Raw genomic sequence first — 11912 nt, 5'->3', positions numbered from 1 at the left:
TCCATCAGGCGCTTCTTGCTGGCGTCTCCATGGGAAGGCACGTGGTAGAACTCAATGTCTGTCTCCAGAATGGGCTTCCTAGGAACCCTGCATGTGACACAACAGAGCAGAGCAGGAGACATCACTACAGTTTCTCTTCCCTTCTAGAGGAGAGGAGTACTTTATTGATCCCAACTTGGGAAATAGTTTTATCACGACAAACATCATGAATGATTACAAGGACCGATAACGACAACACATTTGACCAGTCCTTGTACCTTTTAGGTGGAGTTGTCCTTGGAGAGAGAGAGAGAGACAGCATATATGAAAAAGAAAAGGACCAAAAAGTTAAGAAATATGAAAAAGTCTGATATAAAAAAAAAAGTATTTGTGTTGTGTGAAGGAGTACTTACTTCAGAATGCTGTGTGGTCCACTAGTGGGATGGAAAGAGGAGGGGATAGTGAACAACCAGAGAAATAAAGGTACAAGGAGAATGAAACGCAGGTAAACAACGAGAATCAAGACAGTAAAGTACATATAAAGGAATAGTACACTAAAAAACAATATTTTAGTATTGTGTTCATTAGTCCCCTGTTAATACAACCCCCCCCCCCCTCCCCCCCGCCCCCCCCAAATGGTGAATGTCAGAAGTCAAGGTTACAAAATAGAGCACGTTCAGCACAAAGATAAAACTGTTATGATGATTCAAAATGCATAATTTAATGCTAAATGTGAACAGGAACGTTGAGTGTTGATCATCAAGCAAGGCTTTGAGAAAATGGTGAAAGTCATTGTCAACTAGAATTGTTTTGTTTTGTATAGTGTGGAATGGCCACATGCTACCATGTCTATCTATTCATATATCTGAGGCGTACATAATGACAATCAGATCTTCCAGTGTGAATGAGAGAAACAAACGGACTCAACTCAAGAGCCTCTGTGAGAATATATTTATATACCGTGTTTGCTTATCGAAAGTGCAGTGCAACGGGAGGATTTTTTATTTTTATTTTTATTAGTCCACCACAAGGTGGAGCCATTTGCTTTCTCTGCTCGTTCAAGCTACCAAGGCTCGTATTCACAAAGTGTCTCAGAGGATAGGATCAGGTCCCCCGCTGTCCATGTAATCATATTCATTATTAACTAAAACTCTTACTCCAAGACACTTTTTGAATACAGGCCCTGACTTAATTATTTGGTTGGCCATACATTTAAAAAAATAACATGAAATATGTTCTGTGCATTTCAGTATAAATCCAATAATTTCAGTAGAATGAGGGAAGAGTAGGCTGGTTGTGGTTTAGAGAAAACAGAAAGTCTATTGTGAAATGGAGAGTTTCTCTGCCTTATGGTTAGTGTTCCTGCGTGTTGCAGAGGCAATGATGTACCGTATGATGCAGGGAGTTGACAGGCCCAATGCTAATAAGCTGTCAAGAAATCAAGACCTCTCTGTCTCCACACACACACACACACACACACACACGCGCACACACACACACGCACACGCACACACACACACAGGCACACAGGCACACAGGCACACAGGCACACAGGCACACACGGACAAAGACATAGTTCAGATGGACTGCTGCATGCGTATACACAAGTCTTTGAAAGGATGGATCTATTAACAGGTTCTGACAAATGCCTGTCAACAGTTCCTATCTGGGTGGGTGATGTTCAGCCCGTGTCAACGCTGACGCTTGAGTGTGTGTTTCTATGTGTCAGCGTGTCAGCGTGTCTGCAATTATATATGACCCTGTGTGTGTCCATATGTTTGTATGCACACATACTGTATGTGTTTGGGTGTGTGTTCTTGTACGTGTGTGTGTGTGTGTGTGTGTGTGTGTGTGTGTGTGTGTGTGTGTGTGTGTGTGTGTGTGTGTGTGTGTGTGTGTGTGTGTGTGTGTGTGTGTGTGTGTGTTGCATAATGTAACATAGTAGCTTGCGAGTTGACATGTGCACTGCTCCCTGAAGTAACAGGCAAACTTCTATAGAATGGCACTATGTGAGCAGGAAGTACACTTACATAGATTAACTTGTTAATTTCCCTGTAGTATAATGGTTGGTATATAAACTCCACCCTGGTTAGGTAGGTAGTAGTGTATGTGCATGCCATTACATTATGTCAATAGCACTACACAAACCAACCGTATTACACGCGCTCACACACAGACAGGCAGGCAGGCACGCACGCAGACAAACGAGCACACACACACCACACTTGCATGCTATACACACGAACTTTGTCACAGGATTTGCTGGCTGTAGAGTGAAGGAAGGGAGAGAGCACATGGTTGATTTTCTCATATGGAAAAGAGAGTATTAAACCTACCCAGACAGACAGTACTAAACCTACCCAGATAGACAGTATTAAACCTACCCAGATAGACAGTATTAAACCTACCCAGATAGACAGTATTAAACCTACCCAGACAGACAGTATTAAACCTACCCAGACAGACAGTACTAAACCTACCCAGATAGACAGTATTAAACCTACCCAGATAGACAGTATTAAACCTACCCAGATAGACAGTAATAGACCAGTGGGTGACAAATCAACAACCCCTCTGAAATGAAAGGCACACAACCACATGCACTGACGACACACACATGCAGGTATTTCACCTGAATCTCTCCCAGGTGAAATTTCCCTTAGGTACAGATGTAGGATGATCTTTTCCTCCCCTAATCCTAACATCAACTGTTAGTGGAGAAAATGCAACCACTTGACTAGGGAAGAATCCATCTAGTCAGGTGAAGATGTCCAGTGTCCAGTTTAAAGGGATACTTCAGGATTGTATCTTCTTCCCCAGAGGCAGATTAACTAGTTGATACCATTTTTATGTATGTGTCCAGTATGAAGGTAGTTAGGGGTAGTGTTGCAAGCCAATGCTAACTAGCGTTAGCGCAATGACTGGAAGTCTATGGGTATCTGCTAGCAAAATCAATGGATCGAATCGAAAGCTCTGATCAAAGTCAGATAATCTGCCACGTGTAAATATGTTGAGGATGTTTCCCAATCATGAGGAGTTGAACTTCTGCTCTACTTCCCTATGTTACAGAGTCAGTCGGACAACAACACAGTCTGTTTAACACGGTCGGACAACAACACAGTCTGTTTAACATGGTCGGACAACAACACAGTCTGTTTAACAGAGTCGGACAACAACACAGTCTGTTTAACACGGTCGGACAACACAGTCTGTTTAACACGGTCGGACAACAACACAGTCTGTTTAACACGGTCGGACAACAACACAGTCTGTTTAACACGGTCGGACAACAACACAGTCTGTTTAACACGGTCGGACAACACAGTCTGTTTAACACGGTCGGACAACACAGTCTGTTTAACACGGTCGGACAACACAGTCTGTTTAACAGAGTCGGACAACAACACAGTCTGTTTAACAGATTCGGACAACACAGTCTGTTTAACAGAGTCGGACAACACAGTCTGTTTAACACGGTCGGACAACAACACAGTCTGTTTAACAGAGTCGGACAACAACACAGTCTGTTTAACACGGTCGGACAACAACACAGTCTGTTTAACACGGTCGGACAATACAGTCTGTTTAACACGGTCGGACAACAACACAGTCTGTTTAACACGGTCGGACAACACAGTCTGTTTAACACGGTCGGACAACAACACAGTCTGTTTAACACGGTCGGACAACACAGTCTGTTTAACACGGTCGGACAACAACACAGTCTGTTTAACACGGTCGGACAACAACACAGTCTGTTTAACACGGTCGGACAACAACACAGTCTGTTTAACACGGTCGGACAACAACACAGTCTGTCTAACACGGTCGGACAACAACACAGTCTGTTTAACACGGTCGGACAACACAGTCTGTTAAACAGAGTCGGACAACAACACAGTCTGTTTAACACGGTCGGACAACAACACAGTCTGTTTAACACGGTCGGACAACACAGTCTGTTAAACAGAGTCGGACAACAACACAGTCTGTTTAACACGGTCGGACAACAACACAGTCTGTCTAACACGGTCGGACAGCACAGTCTGTTTAACACGGTCGGACAACAACACAGTCTGTTTAACACGGTCGGACAACAACACAGTCTGTTTAACACGGTCGGACAACAACACAGTCTGTTTAACACGGTCGGACAACACAGTCTGTTAAACAGAGTCGGACAACAACACAGTCTGTTTAACACGGTCGGACAACAACACAGTCTGTTTAACACGGTCGGACAACACAGTCTGTTAAACAGAGTCGGACAACAACACAGTCTGTTTAACACGGTCGGACAACAACACAGTCTGTTTAACACGGTCGGACAACAACACAGTCTGTCTAACACGGTCGGACAACAACACAGTCTGTTTAACACGGTCGGACAACACAGTCTGTTAAACAGAGTCGGACAACAACACAGTCTGTTTAACACGGTCGGACAACAACACAGTCTGTTTAACACGGTCGGACAACACAGTCTGTTAAACAGAGTCGGACAACAACACAGTCTGTTTAACACGGTCGGACAACAACACAGTCTGTCTAACACGGTCGGACAGCACAGTCTGTTTAACACGGTCGGACAACAACACAGTCTGTTTAACACGGTCGGACAACACAGTCTGTTTAACACGGTCGGACAACACAGTCTGTTTAACACGGTCGGACAACACAGTCTGTTTAACACGGTCGGACAACACAGTCTGTTTAACACGGTCGGACAACAACACAGTCTGTTTAACACGGTCGGACAGCACAGTCTGTTTAACACGGTCGGACAACAACACAGTCTGTTTAACACGGTCGGACAACACAGTCTGTTTAACACGGTCGGACAACAACACAGTCTGTCTAACAGAGTCGGACAGCACAGTCTGTTTAGCACGGTCGGACAACAACACAGTCTGTTTAACAGAGTCAGACAACAACACAGTCTGTTTAACACGGTCGGACAACACAGTCTGTTTAACAGAGTCGGACAGCACAGTCTGTTTAACACGGTCGGACAACAACACAGTCTGTTTAACAGAGTCAGACAACAACACAGTCTGTTTAACACGGTCGGACAACACAGTCTGTTTAACACGGTCGGACAACACAGTCTGTTTAACACGGTCGGACAACACAGTCTGTTTAACACGGTCGGACAACACAGTCTGTTTAACACGGTCGGACAACACAGTCTGTTTAACACGGTCGGACAACACAGTCTGTTTAACACGGTCGGACAACAACACAGTCTGTTTAACACGGTCGGACAACAACACAGTCTGTTTAACACGGTCGGACAACACAGTCTGTTTAACACGGTCAGACAACAACACAGTCTGTTTAACACGGTCGGACAACACAGTCTGTTTAACAGAGTCGGACAGCACAGTCTGTTTAACACGGTCGGACAACAACACAGTCTGTTTAACAGAGTCAGACAACAACACAGTCTGTTTAACACGGTCGGACAACACAGTCTGTTTAACACGGTCGGACAACACAGTCTGTTTAACACGGTCGTACAACAACACAGTCTGTTTAACACGGTCGGACAACACAGTCTGTTTAACACGGTCGGACAACACAGTCTGTTTAACACGGTCGGACAACACAGTCTGTTTAACACGGTCGGACAACAACACAGTCTGTTTAACACGGTCGGACAGCACAGTCTGTTTAACACGGTCGGACAACAACACAGTCTGTTTAACACGGTCGGACAACACAGTCTGTTTAACACGGTCGGACAACAACACAGTCTGTCTAACAGAGTCGGACAGCACAGTCTGTTTAGCACGGTCGGACAACAACACAGTCTGTTTAACAGAGTCAGACAACAACACAGTCTGTTTAACACGGTCGGACAACACAGTCTGTTTAACAGAGTCGGACAGCACAGTCTGTTTAACACGGTCGGACAACAACACAGTCTGTTTAACAGAGTCAGACAACAACACAGTCTGTTTAACACGGTCGGACAACACAGTCTGTTTAACACGGTCGGACAACACAGTCTGTTTAACACGGTCGGACAACACAGTCTGTTTAACACGGTCGGACAACACAGTCTGTTTAACACGGTCGGACAACACAGTCTGTTTAACACGGTCGGACAACACAGTCTGTTTAACACGGTCGGACAACAACACAGTCTGTTTAACACGGTCGGACAACAACACAGTCTGTTTAACACGGTCGGACAACACAGTCTGTTTAACACGGTCAGACAACAACACAGTCTGTTTAACACGGTCGGACAACACAGTCTGTTTAACAGAGTCGGACAGCACAGTCTGTTTAACACGGTCGGACAACAACACAGTCTGTTTAACAGAGTCAGACAACAACACAGTCTGTTTAACACGGTCGGACAACACAGTCTGTTTAACACGGTCGGACAACACAGTCTGTTTAACACGGTCGTACAACACAGTCTGTCTAACACGGTCGGACAACAATATAGTCCAACACAGTCAAGCAACACATCCTAATGGTAGGTGCACATTGTCCAGTTCACATGTCCTATATAGGACCAGTGGACCAGTGTAGATGACATATTTACAGCACCACGGTGCTAACAGCTGTGCATTATTAGGACACACTCACTGATAGGAGCATAAGATGGCCTCCATCCCAAATGGCACCCTATTCCCTACATAGTGCATTAGTTTTGACCAAAGACCTATCAGCCCTGGTCAAAATTAGTGCACTACACTCATAGGAGAGTGTTTCTCCTGTCCCCATAGGAGAACATTTTCTGGTTCCATGTAGAACCCTTTCCATAGAGGAATGGAAGAATGGTTCTAATTGGAACCAAAAGGGTTCTACTATGGGGACAGCCGAATAACCATTTTAGGTTCTAGATAGCACCTTATATTCTAAGAGTGTACATAGGGAATATGGTGCCATTTGGGACGCAGAGACGGGATCAGACGGGATCAGACGGGATCAGACGGGATCAGATGGGATCCATCTGAGCCTGAGGAGAGACTGGCGGAGAGAATTAAAGCATTACTGGGAGATCTGAATCACAACCTGAGCAGAGTTACTGGTGTGGATGGAAGGAGAGAGAATGAGAGAAACCAGGAAGAAATCAATCTGTCTGACTGTCTGACCTTTCTGACTGACTGACTGTCTGACTGTCTTTCTGATTGACTGTCTGTCTGACTGTCTGACCTTTCTGAATAACTGACTGACTGACCGTCTCACCTTTCTGACCTTCTGACTGACTGACTGTCTGACTGACCATCTGACCTTTCTGACTGTCTGTCTGACTGACTGACCTTTCTGACTGACTGACTGTCTGACTGACCATCTGACCTTTCTGACTGTCTGACTGACTGACTGTCTGACCTTTCTGACCGTCTGACCCTCTGACTGTCTGACCTTTCTGACTGTCTGACTGACTGTCTGACCTTTCTGACTGTCTGTCTGTCTGACTGTCTGTCTGTCTGACTGTCTGTCTGTCTGACTGTCTGTCTGACTGTCCGTCTGACTGATTGTCTGTCTAACTGTCTGTCTGACTGATTGTCTGACTGACTGTCTGACCTTTCTGACTGTCTGTCTGTATGTCTGTCTGTTTGACTGATTGTCTGACTGTCCGTCTGACTGATTGTCTGTCTAACTGTCTGTCTGTATGTCTGTCTGTCTGACTGACTGTCTGACCTTTCTGACTGTCTGTCTGTTTGACTGATTGTCTGACTGTCTGTCTGAGTGTCAGGACCAACGTGAACTGGATCATCCAGACAGACAGTCAGTCAGTCAGTCAGACACGTGTCGGCTAAGCAACAGAACAGCTGTCTGGGGTTTAATGCCAACATGGCTCCAGCAGATGTGTTGTAGTGACTCTGATACAGATAAACAGAGTTGTTGGTAATGGTAAACAGAGTTCAACAATCTCCATGTTATCACCAACACTGTACCTTCTGGTGTATCTTCTGTGATAAGGCTTTCTATGTACTGAATGGGTATGTGTGCCACTTTGACAGAACAGTCGCAATAAGCTTGTGAGATAGTAGGGGTGTTATAGAGGTGTCATATTCTGGGTAATATGATTTTGGGGACAAGCAGGGAAACAGAGACGCCCTCTGGCATCCTGTCACCCGGGGCTAGGGGTCACATAAGACCACCTTGTGTGTGTGTGTGTGTGTGTGTGTGTGTGTGTGTGTGTGTGTGTGTGTGTGTGTGTGTGTGTGTGTGTGTGTGTGTGTGTGTGTGTGTGTGTGTGTGTGTGTGTGTGTGTGTGTGTGTGTGTGTGTGTGTGTGTGTGTGTATTTATCTATGCCTGTTTGTGTCTTTTGACAGCTGGTTGTATCGACAGCTCATTTGCACACAGCCAAAACATCAGGCTCAACCTAGGTAAAACTTTCTTCCGACAAATGGTACGTTCAGGAAAAGCTCCCCACCATCAACCTCATTAAAGCCTTCCATACTGCACCATACAGTAAACAGATAGGGTTACTGCAGGCTAAAAATATGCACAGGCGTCAAAGTATCTCCTCTAGCCTTGGACTCACAGAGGGAATCGGGGGTGTGTCACGGACTGTCGGAGATTAGAGAAAGAGACAGACAGACAGACAGACAGACAGACAGACAGACAGACAGACAGACAGACAGACAGGAGGAGAAGGAAAGTAAGGGGGGAGAAAAAAGGAGACAAAATGTCCAGATTGTTTTGCTACTGTTCAACTTGTATGTACTGTGTACAGCCAATGAGTAACTAAACGATTACTAACTACAAAACATAAACATAGTCCTTCCCCACGCCTAAATCTGGCGTTGTGCCTGTACCTTGTGGTTTCACAATAATATTTCCAGTACTGGGAAAGTTTGACCTTATTTACTTGAAAAAACACTAAAACAAAAACAGCTTTTTGCTTTAGTGCCTCAGTGCCAAAACACGTTTTACCCAAACCACCTATACCCTGACAAGTTCATACCTAAACGACCTGAACCCTGACAAGTTCAGACCTAAACCACCTGAACCCTGCCAAGTTCATACCTAAACCACCTGAACCCTGCCAAGTTCATACCTAAACGACCTAAACCCTGACAAGTTCATACCTAAACCACCTGAACCCTGACAAGTTCAGACCTAAACGACCTGAACCCTGACAAGTTCATACCTAAACCAGCTGAACCCTGACAAGTTCAGACCTAAACGACCTGAACCCTGACAAGTTCATACCTAAACGACCTAAACCCTGACAAGTTCATACCTAACCACCTGAACCCTGACAAGTTCATACCTAAACGACCTAAACCCTGACAAGTTCATACCTAACCACCTGAACCCTGATAAGTTCATACCTAAACGACCTGAACCCTGACAAGTTCATACCTAACCACCTGAACCCTGACAAGTTCAGACCTAAACGACCTAAACCCTGACAAGTTCAGACCTAAACCACCTGAACCCTGACAAGTTCAGACCTAAACCACCTGAACCCTGACAAGTTCAGACCTAAACGACCTAAACCCTGACAAGTTCAGACCTAAACGACCTGAACCCTGCCAAGTTCATACCTAAACCACCTGAACCCTGCCAAGTTCAGACCTAACCACCTGAACCCTGACAAGTTCATACCTAAACCCTGCCAAGTTCAGACCTAAACGACCTGAACCCTGACAAGTTCAGACCGCCACGTTGAACACGAGCAGTACCAACTAAACAGCTTCAACACCTTCATTGTTAATTTAGTAAAATTACTCTTACGTTCCAAATGGCACCCTATTCTCTTTATGGTTTGATACTTTTGACCCGGGCCCATAGGTTAGTGTACTATATAGGGAACTGGGCGCCATTTGGAACGCAACCTTTATCTCAACTGATTTACACCTCAAATAGTTCTGTTGATCATCTAAAACTGTCTGCAACAACATCCAGTAGGCTACACACGATGGTGAAAAGTTCATATTAGATGACTGTTGTTTCTGAACTTTACGGTCGGTTTCACTGTGGTAGCAGGCCACTATACAATCCAATGAGAACTCACATATCCACATTCAATCTGTCATATCATATTATAGTACCGTAGCTACTGTAACAGAAAGGTCATTCACAGTGACACACAGTGCTGTACATGATGGACCCAACCTTTTAATCCTTAACCATGGTTTAACCCCAGTTTCATACTAAGACTTCCAGGGCAACATCTCTCCATTGGACCCAGGTGAGGGAGGAAGGGAGGAGGAGTAAAGGGGGAGGAGCCTGTTAGTGCCACTCACCCGTTCAACTGCACAGCTCCTCCCTGGCTCTCCGTTAGGCCCCGCCTCTGGCCCATGGCCACCTCGCAGGCGTTCTCGTTGGAGTAGAGGTTGAAGGGCGTGTTATAGACAGAGGGCTGGGGTGCGGCAGGGAGGGAGGGGGGTGAGGAGCAGGACGAGAAAGGGAAGAGGGGCTGGGGTGGAGGAGGAGTGCGGGCTAGGGTGGCGGGGGTGAAGGCAGAGGATGCAGAGGGAATGAAGGCGGAATGGGGGGAGCGTGCGATGGGGTAGTCCCTGTCCTCTCCCCCGCAGCCCCCAAAGGGCCGGGCAGTTTTGTTGTGTGGAACGCTGGGGGTGAGACTGGTGGGCTCAGTGGGATGGTGGTGGGGGTGGTGGCTGATAATTGCCACAGGCTTAATGATCTCTGATGGCTCGACCTACATGTTGGAGGAAAGGCATGCATCAACACATCAACACACCACATGCAACACCGATGTTTCCACAGCTCTCTTAGAAACCGCCAAAAAGGCACTTTGTAAGGAGACTTATCATAACCAAGTCAAAGATTACTGTATCGTTCCGCCCTTTCGCTTAGAAATCGTTAAAAGACGAAATTATCCCTCTGAGAAGAGAGAAGCATCAGTTTTTATTTGATTTGAACTGAGACCATAAAAACAATGGAACAACTAGGCAACTACTGTATTTAAATGGAACAACTTGGCAACTACTGTATTAAAATGGAACAACTTGGCAACTACTGTATTAAAATGAAACAACTTGGCAACTACTGTATTAAAATGGAACAACTTGGCAACTACTGTATTAAAATGGAACAACTAGGCAACTACTGTATTAAAATGGAACAACTTGGCAACTACTGTATTAAAATGGAACAACTAGGCAACTACTGTATTAAAATGGAACAACTTGGCAACTACTGTATTAAAATGGAACAACTAGGCAACTACTGTATTAAAATGGAACAACTAGGCAACTACTGTATTAAAATGGAACAACTTGGCAACTACTGTATTAAAATGGAACAACTAGGCAACTACTGTATTAAAATGGAACAACTTGGCAACTACTGTATTAAAATGGAACAACTAGGCAACTACTGTATTAAAATGGAACAACTTGGCAACTACTGTATTAAAATGGAACAAAATAGAATGACTTTACAAATGGTGGTCTTGTTCCCAGCATGCAACACAGATGTTGTGTGACATCATTTCAGAGGGGCCCAATTAATGCAAAGACATTCAATATCAATCAAATTAACTATGTTCACTATTTTACAGTAACTGGCAGGAATACCAATGTTGTATCAGATATTTTGTTAGGTCTATACCTGGCTTAAAGGGGGAGAGAATCACATTGTCTGTGATAAACATACGTACCTTCGGGGCCACGGCAGGTTTCGGGATGGTGGAGGCTCTGTGAAGACAAGAAGATCATTAAGAAGTGGATGTACGCGCTTGTAGCACGTTGTCTGGGGTACATTGGTGACATCACAACTTCCCTGAGATATAAAGCCAACTTTCACTCACGGAGTAACAGATTAGTATCTTGCTCTGTCAGCTAAAACGGCTGGCGTTGAGTGGTGTGTGTTGTTGTGCAGAAGGTTTTGAGTTTGAGCCCCACTCAGATCAGAACAGAATGCACTTCGTTACTAATACGCCAGCATTATCAGCCATGAACACACCAAATCATGTGTCAATGTAACTTTG

At 44.9% G+C, this 11912-nt stretch overlaps 1 protein-coding gene across 9 annotated transcripts in view; it reads right to left on the bottom strand.

Moving 5' to 3' along the window:
- Nucleotides 1-11912, bottom strand: part of pdlim5a (PDZ and LIM domain 5a) — a 128881-nt gene that overhangs the window by 41523 nt on the left and 75446 nt on the right. For 5 of the 9 annotated variants that reach the window (XM_055918699.1, XM_055918698.1, XM_055918702.1 and 2 more), the window contains exons 4-8: nt 11583-11619; nt 10204-10619; nt 393-413; nt 258-275; nt 1-87 (exon numbers count right to left, since the gene is read on the bottom strand). The exon at nt 1-87 is cut by the window's left edge and continues 86 nt beyond it. In XM_055918699.1, coding sequence (XP_055774674.1) covers nt 1-87; nt 258-275; nt 393-413; nt 10204-10619; nt 11583-11619 — 579 coding nt within the window. Of the gene's footprint in view, nt 88-257; nt 276-392; nt 414-2225; nt 2246-10203; nt 10620-11582; nt 11620-11912 lie in introns of all 9 variants that reach the window. The other 4 variants (XM_055918703.1, XM_055918701.1, XM_055918704.1 and 1 more) reach the window with 4 other exon arrangements.

The sequence above is a fragment of the Salvelinus fontinalis genome, chromosome 4, assembly GCF_029448725.1.
Source record: "Salvelinus fontinalis isolate EN_2023a chromosome 4, ASM2944872v1, whole genome shotgun sequence".
NCBI lineage: Eukaryota > Metazoa > Chordata > Actinopteri > Salmoniformes > Salmonidae > Salvelinus > Salvelinus fontinalis.
Note: the sequence above shows the minus strand (reverse complement) of the source record. Positions and strands in the feature narration are given on the sequence as shown.